The sequence below is a fragment of the Channa argus genome, chromosome 16 (assembly GCF_033026475.1).
Source record: "Channa argus isolate prfri chromosome 16, Channa argus male v1.0, whole genome shotgun sequence".
NCBI lineage: Eukaryota > Metazoa > Chordata > Actinopteri > Anabantiformes > Channidae > Channa > Channa argus.
The window spans coordinates 17,401,081-17,420,175 of record NC_090212.1 but is presented as its reverse complement, the minus strand read 5'-3'; the positions used below and the strand labels follow the sequence as shown (position 1 = coordinate 17,420,175).

The window sequence follows — 19,095 nt, the reverse complement described above, 5'->3', positions numbered from 1 at the left end:
TTTGAGAAACACTCACTGCCAGTCTCCATATTTTGTTTTTTCCGATTGCTCCCACAGAGAAAGAGGGGGGGAAGAAAAAAGGATGATACATTTTGATAGTGTAACTCCAGTTCCTATCTTGGTTGTATCAGAGATGGTGCATGTAAATAAAGCTTCAAGAACCACTGAAAATCTGGAGTTTTTTTGATATGCCTTCTTTTATTTTTGTCCCTAGAGGAATTGCACTGCTGCAGACGTGACTCTGCAGGCACTGTGGAGGTGATTTGCTATTGGATAATCACATCATGAGCAAAGAACCAATCATACACTGTATCCAAGAGGAATGGACCCACTGAGCTTAAGTCAAGGTTTTTGAACAACAGGGATTGTGGTTAATGCAGGTAGGTGCTGCTCAGCAGCTGATGCTCTATGTTTGGTTTTATGTTTGCTTGCTGGATTTTGCAAATTACAGTTAAAGTTGCAGGTATCTTATTAAAAGACCCCAAAGGCGTGACGACATGTTTCCCTAACCAAGGGACGACTCTAGTGAAACATTAGAGCCCCCTACAGATCAAATGCAGTCACTATCCAGATGAGGCAGAGGACGTTTGTCTCCCTGGATACACCACAACAAGTCGGTAAGGTGGCAGAGATTTGGGCACGACTAAAGTAGGTGTATGTATATTTAAGGATTTCCGTGTTTTCTGCCATGTGTGACGTGTACAGAGTTTCCTCCTCTGTCAAAGTGGAGCAGATGGAAGCGGAGTTGTCGCATCAACTCTCAGCTCTCAGGATGGAAATTGAGGAGAGGGGTCTCCCGCAGAGAGCAACGCCATCCAAGTCATACAGGTGTGGAAGCTTGGTGATGGGTCTGATGTCAAGTCCGTGTCAGGTTGTACTTCACGTTTGTCTTAACCTGTGCAGGTGGTTTCTAAAGTTTCCCTCCACCCAAAAACGTTTGACGTTCGACCTTTGCGCTGCAGAGTTGAGCAGCAGACGGTTGTTTCACTTTAATTAACCGAAGGGGAAAGTTTCCAATGTTTGCTAACAAGCAGGGTTATTTTTTTCGAAAGGAGTTTGTAAGCCAATGCTGGTTAGGAGCGAGGATCTAAATGAGGACTTTATAGAAGAGGTTCAGTTTTGAGACGTTAACATAGTGTAAACGGTTCTGTGCAAAATAAATCAAAGACTATTCTACACATTCGTTATGATTAAAAAACGGTCAGGTGCCGCTGTGTACGTCTAATGGATTGATGGGACATTTTCTATGGCTTTTGAAAGAATTGAGTGATTCCATGACTTGTCCTCTGCCTCAGTTATGAGTTTGAGACATTACGTTACAATCCCTGATAAAGTACTAGTTATACCAGACGTGTTGAAACTGCACTTTATTGTGTATGAGTTCTGTTTGTTAGAGGAATATGTGGATGGTTCATCTTTAAAATGTCTCTGCCTGGTCAACAGCTTTTTATTCACTTCAAGATTTGTTTCAGTTCGGTTCCACCTCCAAAAGACATTTCTTCATTCCGTGTGGAGAGAGAACACGCACTGATGAGAGGCCTTCAGGTGAGACTTTGTTACATCTTTGATAGAAGGAAAATATGAGAGTATCTATCAGAATCTCTCGTGTCTCTTTCTATTCACCTTTTTCACCACATTTTTTTAACACTGTCAAAAACTACTTGAATGGATGCTAAATGCAGTATATAAAAAAATAAGGACATTCCAGAAGAACACGTGATGAACTGCAACTTGGGAAAAGATTTGTTTTCCACTTAGAAAGCAACGTTGCTCAGACAGCCAAAGCCCCACAAAAATCTTTTTAAAACACACGTTAAAATTCTGGAGGGGCCGAGTCACCTCAGTCCAACTGAGGATTTGTGGCTGGACTTGAAAGGGGCTGTTCACTCAGGATCCTGGTGAAAGCTGATAGAGATTGAGCCGTTTCACAAAGAAGAGGGAGGGAAACTTGCAGTGTCCAGACATTTAAAGGGGATTGAGACCTATTCACACGGGCTCGATTAGGGTCAGTACTAGTGCAATCACTTATTTAGTGTTTTATGTTTCTTATCAATTTATATTTAAATCTTATGGTGATCAGTGTCAAAAAAGCCAAATTAAATCAACTACAATTCATTGAAAAAAGAAAATGAAACACTTCTGAGGGGGGTTGGGTTCTTTTTATAGGCACTTTAGGTTTGAGTCAGTGGATAGTGGTAACTTTAAATGTCAATCTGAGCTCAACAGGGGTTTTCACAGATTCCTTATTTCCTTCATTGGTTTTCTGTGTCCTCCTGGTTGCAGGTGGCTGAAGCTTTGCCGGTTCAGTCTCAGGCCGACGTGATGCAGAGGGAGCTGGAGAGCTGCTTGAGTGTGGAGTACAGTCCTGACAGTCTGCCACCACTTCTCCACCAGGTGAAGACACCACAAACTCCCCTGAAAACATAACCTTAAAAATGGCCCCAGAAACAGAGCAGCTGGGAAAGAAAAGATAATGCAAGTGATTTTTCTTTTTCCTTTTTCAAAAATGTGAATTCAGTCGTTTTTCTAACTCTCTATTTTTTTGTACAGTTCTTCACAGACAGACTGTATCAATTGGCTCAGATCAAATATCAGCTCATGCTGAGATGGAGGAGATTTTGCCGCCACAGCAGCATCATTGAGAAACTTTATCCTTATTACAAGGTGACAACATATAAAACTCACTGTAGCTCTTTAAAGTTATTGTTTGCAGGCTAATTTATCCTCTTCCTCTCTCTTCTCTCCCTGTTGGATTGATGCCGATGAGTAAACATGATTTTTTTCCAGCTCCCTTATCTTCAGCAGATCACACCACTTTTGCTTATCCCTCAGGGTCAGGTGTCGTATTTGACGGGCGAGTACGAGGACGCCGTTCAGAGAGCTCGCAGACTGTCGGCGAGCAGAGAGAAGATCCTTGCGGGCCGAGGAAGCTCTGCCAACCTGCTCACTCAGGCAGACGTGGTCATTTACCTCCGGTGGCTCGTCTGCCACCTGCACTCTGTGCGGACCATTCACAACTTCCTCAGGGTAAAATCCACGGTGAACGTTTTTACAGTACTGGTCAATGTTTCATCGGTGCATTTTCAAGAAACTAAGCTGTGGCAGTTTTTATTAGGTGCTGCACTATTTACCAGCTGCTGAAAGAAAAGATCAAGAATTTGAGGTTACAGTCATAAAGGACGAGACTTTGCACCAGCCTCAACATGCTAAAGGTAAAAGCAAACCTATCTGAAGGCACTGACAATAGGCACCAGTGGAAATGTTAGCAGAATTATAACAAAGCAAAAGTTCAGAAAAAATGTTAAATTATACGTTGATTTGTTTTGATGGGGTTGGTTGGATAGGGTTGTTTTATTGATAAGAGTTTATCTCAACTGGAGCACAAATGGGTTTCATGACTAGTTTGTCTGTTTAAAAAAATCAGAGGATTGAGATTTTGACTTGAGGGGGACACAAGGAAAAATTAATCGAGTGTCCAAAGTGTAAAGTAATTTTCTTCGGAACATTTTCAGTAAACTTAGATTTTTATATTTCTTGTGTATAAGTGGAAACTTGTGTGTGACGGTAGCAAGAGAAGAAATATCAGCTCATCGGCATAAAAAGAAAATCTACAAATTGATCACAGCTGGGCTCAAATTCAATCCGGTCGATTTCATCATCTGAGGTGTTCAGGACCAAGATTTCACTTTAATGCTCAAAACCCTGATTTATTGGCAGAAATAAATAAGTTGTCAGTCTAATGTTATAACGTTTCTACACAGAGAGTTTAGAAAGAGCAGTGAAGACTCAAGAGTTTTTGTCCCTAATGACATTGACAACACAGGAGCTTCAGGTCGGGCTGATGTTCCCCAGCACACTGTTCACCTGGAGGGATTTGTAGCTGAGCTGCAGTCACTGATCACCTATTTCCACCTGCCCTATGACAGTGGAAAACTCAGGACTCCTGCAGATGAGATGGAGTTGTTCAGCACGGTAATAGACCTCTCACACACACACACACACACACACACACACACATCAAACCTGACGTTTTGGTGTGAGCCTCACCACTGTCTCGTCAGGTGTGGAGAGAGTTCCGGATCATTTTCACACAGCAGGAGCAGATGAAAACCTTTCCTCAGTATGACAGCACGGAGATCAAAGACAGCCAGTGGGGAAGGAAAAGTGGGAGCACGGCTCTGAAGAGGGAGGCCGACTGGACCCCCTTCATTCAGGTTAGAGAAAGCATGTGAACCACAGTCTCTCCGAACACTTTTATCCAGGTTTGTGTGTGTGTGAATGACATGTTATACCATCATCAGTACTATTCTGATGCTGCAAAGTCCAACTGATTTTCACTTCATGGATCATAAATCAAATTCAGTCTCTGCATTTTGTGCCTAGTTTCTCAATTACTGTTGTTTGTAAAAGTGTTTTATGTATGTGTAGCAAGTTTCTCATACCAAAAATATATGACACACACACATAACCTCACGTATTATTACAGCTAAAACACAGACTATGACAGAGGATTTTGACTGTTTGATTTATAGGTGAAACCCAGACGGGATCCATGGCAGCAGAAACTCGTCATGAAGCTGAAGGAAAAGAAATCAGTTGATGAGCTGCTGAAGATGCACTGCAGGTTTCTTCAGGTAACTTGCAGTGTCTCCTTAAGGTGAAATTAGATGTTAAGGCATTTTTGTAGCGGGTCTTTTTTACTCTTTGATTAAAGTGTTAAATAATAGATTATCACTGATGAAACCTAAGAATCCAAATATGTAGCTGTATACAATAATTCATTGGTTACATGCAAAAACTCCTGCTCATCTTATTTCTCTCGGGTTTTGAAACAGACCCACCCTCATTATGCTGATGATGCACAACACAGGTGTTTGCTATGAGGTGTTTTCTTTGTTGTGTGTCTGATCAGGTCCCTGATCTGTTCCACGTTGCCGCAGTTCTTAAACAACAGGCTGCTTGTGTCGGCAGCTTACAGCCTGCACCGAGCTCATATGTTGCACCCAACACAAAACGAAAGACAATCCGTGAGATCTGGACGAGCGTTTACAGTTCTGCAAACTTACCTCAGGCATGTGTCCTCAAGTTTTTAACGTAGATGAGAAAATGTCTTAGCTCTTAGTCTCAGTGCTGCTTGTAGTGTATTAAAGGTGGCATTTGTCATGTTAGGATACACGTGATCTGTCATCTAGACACAAAGACGGAGGACGGCAGGATGAAAGCAGTCTGACTTCAAGTGCAGCAAATAAAAGGTGTGAATTATTTTTTTTTATCAGTTGAATCACCAACTATTTAATGTCGAATTAAAGCATTTTACGTTGGTAGTATCAATGTTCGTATTTCTTCATCTACTGTTTGGACAGAATAAGAAAATCTGATGACATCACCTTGGTCGTGTGTTGTTGAGACTAATCCAGTCAGGAATTTGACCTTTTGAAATGAAAGTCACTTGCACAAAGAGAAACGCTGCTGTTAGTTGGCCTCCAGATTACAGTATGTAATAAAACTGTAAAAAAACACGATTGGTGAAGAGAAATATGTTTCCAACATTTATTTTAATGTAGAGAGGTGTGGGGGAAGCCTCCTGTAAGCGTTTGAGTGAGGCTCGCCCTTCTGACCAATCGGAGCGGAGCAACAATTGTAAACTTATCAGTATCCTTTTATATTGCCTACATAAAGAGCTGTGGCAGTGGAAAGAATGAAGCAAAGCGGTATCAGAGCAGGTAGAGGGAGAAGTGGGCTGATCAGAAAAGATGTTACCACTGGGTTGAGTTGCACACTGTAGCTTTAATTTGGATTTAGAAAACGCTGTGTCTCTGCTCTTTCAATAAACCACAGTTACTCGTTTGTGGACATCCTGCCTCCTCTGAGTCTGGATGACAGTTTAGAGGAAGGATCCCTGGATCCTATCCTAACCAGAGGAGCTTACCTGTCGCTGATTTTCCTGCGCCATCTCAAACTCAGGCAGCTTCAGGTGAGACAATCTGGGCTCTCTGGATAATGTTTACTATAAAACCAGACTTAAACAAACACTAATTCTTCGTCCACAGCGTATTTCTCTCGGGATGTTAAACTACCTCCGCTCCGTGGAGAGGACTTTGACCTTTGACCTGGCAGGTCTGCAGCTGCAGGAACAAGGGCTGGTCAGCACAGCGGAGGAAACTGGCTGGATGAATGCAGCCCGAGGAGGACGAGGGGCGGCAGGAGGTCTCTGCTCGATGCAGCACAGCCACAACACACCTGCGGACTACAAGGTAAGAGGAGCAGACCACAGTGAGGATCAGCTAAGACCTTAGATATACACTAGTGTCATAATGTTAATGCACAGAGATTGTTTCTAATGACGCATGGAAATTTGACTGTTCAGATTTACTTGTAATACTGGATTTCTACTCGAGGCTGTGGGTAGAAGATATGGATAAAGGTTTATTTAAGAATTTGTCTTAGTCTCTCCTCTCATCGTCTTTACTGTGCATTATAGGTCCATTGCTCAGAGTTCATGGAGTTCGCCGAGGTGGAAAATCTTCATGACTTTTACAGCTCTGACAAACGTTTCATCCACACTCAAGACCAGAGAGGGTTTTATATTGTGTACGACACTGCTCTGAAGGACCTGGAGGAGCTGAAGAACGAGCTTCTTCTGATCGGTTCAAACTTTATCCAGAGAAACAGGATTAACAAAATGAAGAAAGCTGGGACGGCGACAGCAGACATCCACTCCTGGTCCGAGGATGAAATCGACCATGTTAGAGTGCTTCTCGACCTGTGGACGTGTGAGACTGAGTTTTTGGAGAACAAAGTGCAGGTATTTTGATAAACCAAATATAATGGTTTTATGCGCTCTTTAATTTTATTTTGATGGATAAACGAAGAGTGATGAGTTTTACCTACTGTCTAATTTGCCTATTATTGTTTAAACTTTCAAAACTTCTTCAAAGTTTCAAATCTTACGGAGAAAAACAAACTTTTTCATATTTGTTTTCTCCAGCTCTTGAACTGTTACTATGAAGCCTACCAGCACGCAGCAGGGATGGAGGAGAGGTTTGCACTGGCCAGAGTTATCACAGACATCATGCACAGCAGACCAGAGCTGGACCTACACCAAGATTATTTTGTTCAGACCTACAGAGCAGAGACAGACTCCCTGCAAAGCCACAGACGGCTGGTCAAAAACATTCTGGACAATCAGGTGAAAACAAAAGTTTACAAGGGGTTGAGTTCATGTTCACGTGCAGTGCGATGGAAGAGTGGATCCAACACGGCCGTTTGAATTCGAGCTTGTGATTAATTGACAATTCCAATAAGTCGTTTAGCCGATGTTTTTATCCAAAGCGACTTACAACTAAGCAGCAGACACTAGGGGCAACTTGGGGGTTCAGTGTCTTGCCCAGGGACACTTCGACTTGTAGCCAGGAGGATCGGGAATCGAACCACTGACCCCTGTGGTTCGTCAACTGCTCTTCCAACTGAGCCACAGCCTACCCAATTCTGTTTTGTTGCTGTTTAAGTTTATTTCTATAGCTAAATATTGGCCAATTTCGTCGTGCTGCATTCTTTTGCCTTATGCAGGATGATACAAAATATCATTAGTTAGTTACTAAACAAGCCTGTTAAGGACTTGACTCTGAGGCATAAGGATGCTTTATCAATTCTTTCACTATTTAGACTGAACAGAATGATGATTAAAAGTGTGGAAAATCATTAGTCATGTATAAAAGCAGCACTGTGACCGCATCGGATTTGCCTTATTTATTACCTCATTTCGCTTTTTTCCCCTTTTTGTGTGATCTTCAGCTGCCATGTTGTGACTGATTGTGTTCGTCCCATCAGATTGAAAAACAGCGGCAGTACCTGCAACGTATTTGGAGAGATGACCGAGGCTCCGTTGGTGATTATGGGCTTCCTCCTAACTACATTCCCAAACATCTGGTCTCACTTGGAGGCAGCAGGTTCTGTGGATTCAACATCCTCATACGTAATATTATTTTCTTTATTTAATACTCTCTAACTCTTTATTTCCCTTCTTGTGTTTGTCCTCGCAGCCCTGCACTGATGAACGTATTCCTCCTGGAGGTTCACCCGTCCCTCTGCCTGGCCTCTGCAGTCTATAATGGGTTAGTTCAGGCTCACGCTGAGCTCTGTCAGCTGCATCGAGCCGCCAGCGTCTCTGAAAAGCTCATCGTCAGACAGAGGCTCCTGCACCAGGCCCTGCAGAGCTGGGACAACCTGGCTGCACCTGGCGTCTCCTACAGCGCTCAAGTACAGAAAGACGTGGGTTTTTATTTCTCTGGAAACTTTTCGGATTAGTTAAAATAATGGATCAAATCAAGTAAGTCCACTCTCTTTTTATGCCACTGCCAGTTGTTCTCTGATGTATTTTTCGAGGAGCCGCTTTTGGTCCAAAATGTGGGGCTCGCGTTATTAAGATCTACAGAGGAGACTGACCTGAAGCAGGGAAGAGAGAAGGAATCTTGTGCCGTGGAAACGTTCTCCAAGCTGCTGGAGCTAGTCACCATTCGGCATCGGTTGCTTGAGTCGGCCTCAGAGAGCGCACATCTGGCACAGTTAAGATAACGCACACATCAGGGCCTTAGTTCACATTTTGGAAATATGTTTTCTTACCGCCCGTATTGTCCTGTTGTAAATTAAAGCCGATACCAAGAAGGATTTGCAGATGCTGTGTGCGTCTCGTACTATTATCGCACATCCAGATGTTCAGCATCATTTCTGTAATACTGCATACTTGTCTCCAGGTTGTACGGAAACGTGGCCTCAGAGCTCGGCTTCGATGTGTTCCACCTGCACCTGAGGCCCGTGCAGTTTGAGGTCGTTGAACAGGAACGACGAACAGGGCACAGGCCTGTTTTTATCACAGCAGTACTGGAGGATGACAGTTCGGTGGACAGGTAGAAACCTGCACTACATGACGGTACACTGGTAGAAATTCCTAGTGGTTAGTTTGAGTCGTCTTCAGTTCTCATCAGATTTCTGTCAGACCTCTGATGATTAATATTTAAACCTTGTCATACTGCTCGTTCTACATTTAAAAGTCGAGTGTATTTTAAAGCCAGATTCTAGCCGTGTACAGATCAAGAACCTTGACCTGCAATTCACTCGCGTTAAACGGATTTCCGGTTTGCCCTTCGTAGCCCTGCAGCTCCATGTGTAAATAGTTTAAAAGAGATGTTTTTAAAAGGCACTGTCTATGCTGCAGGTTCACCCCCTCCCACCTGCCTCTGAGCATCCAGGAGCTGGATGAGAACCAGATCGGGAAGTTTAGCTTCAGCTCCGAGGAGGCACTCATTCATGTATGTCAAGACTCTGGTGCTTATTAGGTGAAAATTAAAGGATAAATACAACAGACTTCATTCAGTTTTCTCACCTCTTTACAGCTTATGAACAAACAGAGCATTGAGAACCTCCAGGTGTCACTAGCATGTCAGGTTACACAGAAGAACGCCTTGATAAGCGCTGTGAAACTGGCTTCTCTCTGCCACTGGGCGAATAATGGGACGTCTTTAGCTGAGGTGTGTATTGTTCAACGTGAAGCACTTTTGAGTATTTGTATTTATGGTACTTTACACTTCAACTATTCCCCCTCAGTTTCTCTTGTGACCTTTGGAGGGTGTTGAACCTTAGGTTAAGAACCATAGGACCGAACTATAAATATGGATGAGGTGTTTTTAATACTCACTCCTCTTTGACCATTTGCGTTTTAGTGCAGTAAAGGATCTGAATACTTCTGCTTCCACTGATATTGTTGATGCTTTAAGCATCAGTAACCTGCTGTTAATGTGCTGCAGGTTATTTCATGTTGTTCTCCACCTTCTCCTCAGTGCAGAGAATCTCAAACAAGAATCAACACCAAACCCACAAGCGATGCCAGCAACCTCCGAGAAACCTCTCCACTCCCCAACGGCTCCATGAGAACTCCCACCCCCACAAAGGAAAGGTAATTTTACTGTGTACTGATGATGATTTACAGCACGTTTGTGCCGTCTCCTTATTAAACCAAATCCTCTTTGCTACTCCAGGCTGATAGAGGCCTTTGTGTCCATCCAGCTGGAGAAAGTTGGTGTGCGTGACGAGATGCTGAACTCATTTATGAAGAAGAAACAGGCCGTGGGGGGGCTTATAAAACTCCCAGTGAGTTGCACGCAGTGGCTGATTATCAGGCAGCTGAGCAGAATAATACGTGCCATTGGCTGCAAATGAAGTAAAATTAATTTCTCTCACACTGCAGGAGGAAGCAGCAAAGATCAAAAGGGGGCTGATAATCGACTTTCTCACGAAGTATGTCCATGAAAAACAACTGCACTCTTTGTGTAACTGCGTGTCTTCCTGTTCACCACTCTACTGTAGATAAGCACGCGTTGGAGGTAGTTGTGTGTCTATTTTCCACAGATTCACCAAACAGATATCTCAGTATGGTGTGAGAGCGCAGATTGTTGCATATTACTACAGTCTGATGTCCCTTCTGGACAACATCCCCTCCATCCGTCAGTCCCACTTCATGATTGGCCAAGCCAGCGAGGCCAAAGTTGTTGTGGATTCGAGAGTTTTCCCAGACCCCAGGTACAGCCAACCTCAGCTCTTTACTTAAGACGTGTATTTTTATTAGGGAGGATCCTAAGTCCATTATTTTGCATTGTTCTTGATGCAAAGGCAGCACTGATGTCCCCATGTCCATAAAACAAATATATGTGTCAACAGCAATAAACATTGAAAAAAACCCTAAAGTCGTATTGTCAGGATAAAATGTTTTGAAACTCGTACCCATAAATATACCATCTAGATTTAATAGGCTATGATTATGTGTCGACAAGGGTGATCATTTAAAAATGATTTTGGCATTTCAAGTGGTACACAGTTGTAAAAAATGTAAGAGTAGGAATGCAGAGGCGATATTGCATAAAATATTTGAAATATCTTCTGTAGAAATACAAAAGATAATGTATTATAAATTACATCTAGGGTTTGTGAAATGTCCAATAATTTAAAAGATACTATAGCAGAAAGTCTGGGTATGTGCAGAATATTCTCCTTTTTATGTACAGCAACAAATCTAAAAGGTACATCTGTGTTATTTTGTGTATTTAGTAACAGACCTCTTGGTGTCAGATCTAAAGGGCAAAGTGTAGGAGGAGGATTTTCAGTTTGTGGTTTTAGAGTAATTTGCAGGACTGCTAACGTCCAAAGCAGGAAACGTTTGTCATAGGAACCTGTGTGTGTCTCTCTCCAACAGAACTTTCCAGCGTCGGCCGCAGCAGTTGATGTCTGAAGACGGCAAAACTCTCCTCAACCTGTGGTTCATCCCCCACTTCTCTGATGTGCTTCACATGTTCAGAACGCACGATGTTTTGGTGAGACTATTAATACAACAGTGCAGCAGGTGAGAAGTTTCGCTGCTGTCACGTGAATGCAGAGGGGAACCACAGAGCAGGGTCCATCGCCGTTCATCTGTGTTGCATTTGCCTTGTTCTTATGAGTCATAAAGCCCCCTCCAGAATGGGCATTTTGTCACCAGCTCATTTCTCCCTCTTTCACAGGCGGGTGCCGAGGCTCTACGCCACACTCTGCAGATAGTCTCAGCTCTTCATGACATCGTTTATTACCTGGTCAGTTTCTCCAGACTGGGAAACACAGGAGACTCCTGTATTTACAGGAGAGGACAGGACGCACAGGGCTCCCATTTAGCAGCTGACTGGGGAGGCAGTGAAGGCATCGGTAGGTGGATCCCTCACACAGCAAAGGTCAAGCAGTACACCCGCACTTAAAACCCCAAATCCTTAACTTTTACAGCAAATACAAGAGGCAACTTGAATATTTAAGGAAGCAAGGAAACAATAAGTTCTTGAAGTTGATGCGTTGGAACTAGAAAATGGCCAAAGTAAGAATCTGAGGTACAAGGGCCAAATTCTAATAAAAGCTACTGTAGCTCGGGCTACAGACTGGTCAGGGTGCCCTGCTGGGTTTAATGAAGCCCAAATGAAGTTTAAGCTTCTACTAAACCCGAACCAGGTTATAGCCACTACCTAATACAAGCTTAATAACATTGAAACTCTGGTTGTCATACAGGAGCAGAGCTGCTGGACATCCAGCTGCAGATCGACCGCCTGTCCAATCCCAGCAGCCCAGAGTCTGTTGGTCATCTGCTGCAGCTGCGCAGGCAGGTCCTGCTCCTGCAGTTTGATACTGCAGTCAGACACCTCATCAGGTGAGTGTAGCTGAGGAGTCTGCACATCACATCCTGATTTGGTTAAAGCCTCCATGCTGGTGCTGCTGTGTAGAGAAGTTTCATCTTCCTGCCCTCAATGACCGTTACTGCTGTACGTTGGTTTTATGCTGTCTACCTTAAGGATGCGCTTTGTTTTGCTATTTTTATGTCTGTCAGGCCACAAAAAAAACAACTTGAGAACAAGAGTTTTTTTTAGAGTTTAATATACTTTCATGCTTAAGACAAACCTACAATTTGCTTGATAACAAACTGTTGCGTGGCCTTGGGAACTTAACGTTTTTTTTTTCTTGTGGGCAGGGAGGTTTTCATTTCTTCCGGCGATGTTGCTTCTTACCAGAGTGTCACTGACAACATGGCGACTGCTCTCCCTCGGCTGAGTGACGGTATTCGGGCTGACGCAGTGAGTCCCACGTTGCCTGTTCCTCGGCCTCTGGAGCCTCAGAGCTGTCAGGTCTGTTTAGTTCAGAGTGCAACACTGCCACATAAGTTAAACTTGTAAGCATGATGGGGAAATAACATGTCTCCCACTGCAGGCACAGAGGTTGTTTCCATGGAGGAGTTTTTTAGCCTGTGGGGGTCTCTTCCCTCTGCGTGTTTGGGACATCCCACCCATAGAAAACTGCATGCAGGTCAAATTCCTACCATCATATCTTACAGTACATGTTTGGTCAGACTTGTCCCCAGATGATGATACTTTAGCACTGTAGCATCATTACTAAAATTAAAACTTGTAGTGCACATCAAAAGCCTTTTGATCTCACTTTAATACAAATATATCGTAAACTCCCACTACTGCCATATTTCATATTGATGCAATAATGTTTACAGACTCTCAAATGAACTGTAATTTAATTTTTTTTTTACTCCAATTTTCTCATTCTCAGATTGGTTTAACAAACACAACTTCACATAGGATGTTACTTGACATATTTTGCTGTATATATTAAGCTATTAGGAGAGTGAGGGGAAGGTAAAAAAAAACCAAAAAAAAAAAACCTTTTGACCAAAGAATGTGTTTGTCTGCAGCTTTGTCTGAGTGGTCTGAGCGGTCGCAGCAGAGTGCAGGCCAACGCAGCGATGCTTGGCGTGTCACTGCTCATGGAGGATGTTTTGAACAGTGGAAAGGATGCAGAGCCTGTTTGTCTCGATGGCAACAAAGATGACCTTCTACACAATGGGAAAACTACTGAAGAGGTTAAAGGAATGCATGTTAAGATAAAAATATGACAAGATTATCTAAATCCGCTTATGGTTATAAGCCCCCGCACATCTGATATTGTCCATTTTATGTTTTAATTCTAGAAGGATGAAGGTGAAAAAGAAGAGAATACGACTTGCGTTTCAAACTCCAATCCTCCCCTTCACGATCCGATCCGAGTCCAGTCTCTGCTGAAGGGTTTCCTCCTGCTGACGAAGCAGCTTCAGGTTTTCAAGGAGAGCTGGGCTCTTAGACGTCTGGGCGCAGATGTGTTCAGCACGGCCAGTTTGTATCAACAGTTTGTGAAACTTTACAGGTGAGAAACTCAGAAACGGGTTTAGATACAGTAACTGTAAATTGGTTTGCTTGGCTTTTGCAAAAAATATCAGACTCAATTTATTCATGTGATATTTCTCACACTGAAAGATACATAAACAAAACAAAGCAGTTTAGTAGAAGTTTTGGAGCTTTTGATCATGTCACATGATCCACTTCTGCATATAAAGTTTTAAACAATATAAAGAAAAAAATTTGAATTTCATAAGATCATCTGAGATGGTCGAAAGGACCTTGGGATTTATTTTTTTTATAGCTTTTATATCTTTTTAAACATAAGCCTTAAACAATAAAAAAAATGGATTTATTTTTGAATTTCAACATCTAAAATATTTATTTTCTTTACAGAGCTGAAATCTTTTACCCAAGCATGAAAGCTCTGGCTCAACAACTCGGTAATGAGCGAGACTATGAGATCCTAATTTCTGGCAGTCAGTCTCTCCTGCCCCCTCCTGGAGCGTCGGAGGTCGATGTAAAAGTGTGGCAGGTACAGATAGGAAACACAGGTGAGGCCTTAAATCTTACAACAAGAATTTGTGACATAAAATGTCTTCGTCTCAGCTCCACAAACTTTTGGAAAGCACTGAGTGTGACATGATCAAGGAGGTGCAGAGGAGGCTCGACAGAGAGCTGACGCTGGTGGTGTCAGAGCGAACACTGCAAAGCCCACAGCTCCCAACAGGTACAAAAAAATAATGAATCATTTTAAGAGTGAAGCCAAATCTGTGGAGCTATAAAACAGGATGTTGTCTCTGGTCAGAGCTGTGGAAGAAAGATCCGCTGAAGTACGGTTTGTCCCTGGAGCGGCCGCAGATTGTGGAAACATTCATCCAGCAGCTGATGGGTGGAGCTGAAGAAGCGGAGGGACAGGTAGGAGCAAACCTGAATGATGTCATTATTGGCTTTCTACAAATAACTCAAATGCTCACTACAAAAATCTCTAGCAAGCGTGTTCTACACGCTATTGTTTGAATTCCCCTTTTCAGCTTTTGTTGTCTTACAAAGAAACTCTGATAGAATTAATGGAGAGGATTATAACTTGAGGTCTGTGCAACTAAAATATTAATGACATTGTTTGCAGTATTACTGTGTAATGATCAGTTTTGTCCAAGTTCAAACATCCCAGAGTGTGTGTGTCGTTCTAGCTGAGGCTCCCTCAGGATCATCTCCAGCAGTGTCTCACTCACCTCGGCTGCTCCCTGATGGAGCGAGAGCGTCGCAGCTTCCTGCTTCATTCACAGTTTTATGAACAGATCCTGCAGCAGGAGAATCAGCTTCTCTACCAGAAGGAACAAGTACATGTGTAGATTATTGCTACATCAAATGAACAAATTATTTCACCGGGAGTTCAGATGGAGGGCCCGGTCCAACGCTACAGATAACTACATTTAATGAAAACGACGTGAAGTCATTTATGGCTTACAGTTGAATTATGATTCTTATCCACATCATAATATACCTGTATGATTTTGGTGTGTGTGTTAATGCACCGTTTACTTTTCCAACCTCAGGATTTAAAGAATCTCAAGGACTCTCAGACACACACACCTCATAAAGAGGTAGGTGAATCCTTATCCCAGGTTATTCTTACTTTGCACTAATGTAACGTGTGTTTTCTACCGATATTGGTTTCTTAGCAGGAACCTTGTCTCTGTTTATATTGGTTTCTTAGCAGGAACCTTGTCTCTGTTTATATTGGTTTCTTAGTAGGAACCTTGTCTCTGTTTACACTTGGGTGTTCGAACGCATTTCAGTGATCTGTCAAACATCTCTGTGCAGTTGTTACTCATATTGCATTTGTGAGTTCTAACCAAAACGGTTACCACATCCTGCAATGAGACATCAGGACGCATTAGCTACGGATGTGATAACAGGCGTCCTAGACCGCAATTTGTCTTTGTGTTATTTTTACACTTGTATGATCATTAAAATGCAGCTTAAAACCAAGTACAAACATGTTCTTTTACTGATAATAATTCTGACATTAGGCTTCCCCGAATTGTCATCAGAATATCTAACTTTTCCCCTTGTGGAACATTTAATTTGTACGCAGCATCTGCCAAAAACAAAAAAAATAGAATAAACAGTGTTATCATACTGTGTTCTTACTTCACAGGTATCTGTTGTATGTCGTGGGATGATGATGGAGATCTCCGCGCTGCAGGCTCGAGTTGCACATCTGCAAGAAGAAAAGAGTTCCCTAGAAGAACTACTCGGTCTAAAGTTTAAAGAACGTTATGACCCTTTGGTCCGGCAACTCTTCTCCACCTGCATCCAGCTTAAGGTGAAAAACTTGATCTTCAGTATTTATTTATTTATTTATTTTTTTAAATTCCCTGAGCTGGTTCTAACTTTGATTTCTCCGCACTTTGTCAGGCCAGACTTGACGACTACCACAGGCAAATGGAGCAGGATGTGAGTGCGATGGTGAGCAGAGTGAGAGCCGAGGGAGCGGAGAAAATTGTAAAGCTTAAGAAGAAGTCCATCTCCACCAAAGACAACGATGGACTCTCAGTCACACAGTTAAAGGTACAGTAAGGCAGATGTTTGAAAAACAATCATTTCTGATGTGAAGAGAAAGTTTAAATTGCTATTGTGCATATTCTTAACAGACCATTGTCATTCCTGTATAGAAAAAAGACCTTGAGTTGAACCAGGAGAACAGTCCGCTGACTGCTTTGCTCTGTAAACTAAAGGCTTTGAATCGGTGGAAGCAGGTGGTCGACCAGGAGAAACTTCACCGACAACTGATTCAAACTCAGCAGGTCAGCAGCAGGAACATTTCAGCTGTCAGAAATACATAAAAAACCTTTTTTCTTTATAGGCTTATTAATTATCGACTCATTCTGTTCCGTTTGATAAAATAAGCTTCTAAACACGCATGTGTCATTGGATGAGCCAGTTCTATCTTCCAGATACGCTAATAATCCAAATGTTTTTGGTTGTTTTGCCCAGAGGGAGATTAGCAGTCGCTCAGAGGCCCTCAGAGTAAAGATGATGTCGGAAGAGAAGGCGATTTTCCTGCAAGAGGAGCTGGACGCCGCACGCCAGATGTTAACCTGCTGTCAGGCTGAATGCAGCAGCACCAAGAAGCTGCTCAGCAAGAAGGTAGGTGTTTAACTATCTGGACAGGTTCCTCCAAAACTGTGAAATACGTGTTCAGAGTGCAGGTTAATGTACACGACAACCACAGTATTTGTTTCCACTTACACTGATCAGGCATAACATTATAACCACCTGCGTATTATATGAAGAGGTGGTTCTTCCTTGATTTTAAGTAGGCTCTAAAAGCTTTAAGACACTTCTGGACACAAGTAGCAAGGTACTTGCTATCATGGCTGCAAGAAAGGTATATTAAAATTTCTAATTTAATATTTTTAGTATGCAAATGGTGAAAATGGTGTTTTATTTAGTCTGGCCAATAGTCTAAAATGCTGATATTTACTATTAAAAAGCTGAACTATTACATTCTACTATTACTAACTGATAAAAGTTAACGTGTATATTAAACACTGATACCTTGAAGGATGAAGCCTGGATGTTTTAGCTGAATAGCCAGTGTTGCTCACAGATGGAGGAGCTCCAAGTGGTTAGGCATCAGTCTGCACAGGAGGCCCGCAGCAGGCAGGAGCTGGACAGTTACCGAGTGCAGAGCCTGGAACAAATGAGAGTCGACGTGGAGGACAGAGACAGGCGGCTCAGACAGCTCAACGAGCAGCTGGACAGAGGCAGCAGGATGCAGCATCTCCAGAGACAACGCAGCGCCAAAGAAATCCGACAGGTCTGTGGACTATTGTGTGTGTGTCTGACGTGTCACTATCCTGTGTAAGCCCATATGATAGTTTTCATGAATTTTTTATTTTTTTGGCAGAAAAGTCTTAATCTTTTTCCTTTCAATGCAATTTTAAATATTTAATTCTTTGAACTCTGACTTTTTTTTTCAACACAGTTTGAGTAAAATCCCCTGCATTTGCAATGACTTGTTTTAATAGAACAGTGATAAGATGCAAAAACAGAGCTAAAATACCAATACATGTATTGTCAGCTGGTCGCCCACTGCTGCATGAACTGCCTTGAAAAGCAGAATTCATCCTCTAAGGAACTTAAATGTGACAAAACATTCAAGGAAATTCATGCAGCAGTTGTTAAGACTTTTCGGCTTTAAAGGTCAGATAATAAAAAGATGCCTCTAAACAGTTTTTTTTGTGGCGATACAGGTGAAGGGACAGCTACAGCAGGAGCGCTGCCTCAAACACGAAGCCTTTCAGCAGGTGGACAAACTGAAGAACCAGGTGAACAGTATGGAGACGGCTTTCTGCATGTGCACTTCAACAGGTATAAACCTTACTGGACTGTTCTCAGGTAACTAGTTCACTCTGTTCTACCACTCATCATTTCACTTCCGTTTCGTTCACAGAGCAAAACAGGACTATTTACTCGCCAGCAATGAGCAGATCAAGCACTAGAAGTCCCTCAGCAGGTTCCTGTTCTTACCTTCATCTATGAGCAGCAAAGTGATAATCTGCACAGATGTGTCTATATCTCATGCAGTTCGGGAGTTAAATTAAGAGTCACATATCTCATGATGACATTTGAATTGACTGATGTATTTTCACCTGCACTGCAGAGCACTACAGCCAGGTCTCTGTTCTAATTCTGTCTCAGGTCTGCACAGGGCCAGTCAGCAGCAGTCAGCCCTGCAGTCTGGCAGCCCTGCAAACTGCAGCGCTCCTCAGGAGGCTGCTACAGAGTCAAGACAGCAGAAAGCAGAAGCAGCAAAGGGCCGTTCCAACACAAGAATAGACCGACCCAAAGCAGTGAGTGAGCCTGAGACAGAGATTTTAACTGAGTGCAGCTAAAGATGAAACTCTCAAAAAGCTTAGAAAGATATTGACTGACCCTTATATTTACTGCTGATACCTGGTTATTACCAAGCTGTAAAGTGCTCCTGCTTTTTCATTTCCACCTTAGTTCCACAACGTTGAACAGCTAGTAATTAGACATTGGCAAGACTAAACAATCCAGGGTTAATTTTCAAAGCTAAAAACAAACACCATATTAAATACATTTTCTACATTTAAATTTAATGTCTGTTACAAAATACATTTAACCGTGAGACTGTTGTTACAGTGTGCTCAGATAAATACACAATGAAATCGTTTTTTTTTTTCTGTTCAGGATCCATCTCGCCTGCGAGTCCTGACTGCAGAGAATTTGCTACCAGACCTGTGAGACGCAGCCGCAGCTCAAACATCGGATAGTGACCCCTGGTAGCTTGTTTGACGTGTCTTTTCTTTCAATAATATTTTATGGTCAGGTAAAC

At 42.5% G+C, this 19,095-nt stretch overlaps 1 protein-coding gene and 1 long non-coding RNA gene across 4 annotated transcripts; one reads left to right on the top strand and one right to left on the bottom strand.

Moving 5' to 3' along the window:
- Positions 1–194: 194 nt before the first annotated feature.
- Positions 195–19,091, top strand: si:ch73-242m19.1 (uncharacterized). 3 transcript variants are annotated; one of them, XM_067480282.1, is made up of 47 exons: positions 199–617; positions 706–828; positions 1,473–1,545; positions 2,284–2,394; positions 2,551–2,664; positions 2,833–3,027; positions 3,116–3,212; positions 3,824–3,972; positions 4,062–4,214; positions 4,533–4,634; positions 4,913–5,071; positions 5,170–5,252; positions 5,839–5,974; positions 6,051–6,254; positions 6,482–6,805; positions 6,989–7,189; positions 7,831–7,949; positions 8,043–8,271; positions 8,362–8,564; positions 8,754–8,906; positions 9,215–9,308; positions 9,393–9,527; positions 9,837–9,952; positions 10,035–10,146; positions 10,244–10,293; positions 10,405–10,575; positions 11,246–11,363; positions 11,550–11,727; positions 12,079–12,217; positions 12,536–12,689; positions 12,772–12,867; positions 13,265–13,432; positions 13,541–13,752; positions 14,121–14,259; positions 14,334–14,454; positions 14,533–14,642; positions 14,918–15,067; positions 15,284–15,331; positions 15,889–16,056; positions 16,149–16,301; positions 16,406–16,537; positions 16,728–16,880; positions 17,344–17,553; positions 17,990–18,107; positions 18,190–18,252; positions 18,438–18,589; positions 18,951–19,091. In XM_067480282.1, the coding sequence occupies exons 2-47, from the start codon at positions 734–736 to the stop codon at positions 19,002–19,004; spliced, it is 6,414 nt and encodes a 2,137-aa protein (XP_067336383.1). In that variant the 5' UTR covers positions 199–617; positions 706–733; the 3' UTR covers positions 19,005–19,091. The 3 variants fall into 3 exon arrangements, with proteins under 3 accessions (XP_067336384.1, XP_067336381.1, XP_067336383.1); XM_067480280.1 differs by having other exon boundaries at positions 198–828; XM_067480283.1 differs by lacking the exon at positions 18,438–18,589 and having other exon boundaries at positions 195–828; positions 18,951–19,068.
- On the bottom strand, positions 14,411–17,419 carry LOC137101644 (uncharacterized). Its single transcript, XR_010911082.1, has 4 exons — positions 17,292–17,419; positions 15,882–15,951; positions 14,960–15,051; positions 14,411–14,622 (listed from the first exon to the last, which is right to left on the bottom strand). It is a non-coding gene; the product is annotated as an uncharacterized lncRNA (long non-coding RNA).
- Positions 19,092–19,095: the final 4 nt, after the last annotated feature.

What these genes read in the sequence shown, in the direction of transcription:
- si:ch73-242m19.1 (XM_067480280.1), top strand. Translation starts at nt 689, where the DNA reads ATGTGTGACGTGTACAGAGTTTCCTCCTCTGTCAAAGTGGAGCAGATG. An exon ending in GTTCTGCAAACTTACCTCAG is followed by an intron (nt 5,072 to 5,169) that starts GCATGTGTCCTC and finishes TTGTCATGTTAG; the next exon opens with GATACACGTGATCTGTCATC. An exon ending in ACACACCTGCGGACTACAAG is followed by an intron (nt 6,255 to 6,481) that starts GTAAGAGGAGCA and finishes TGTGCATTATAG; the next exon opens with GTCCATTGCTCAGAGTTCAT.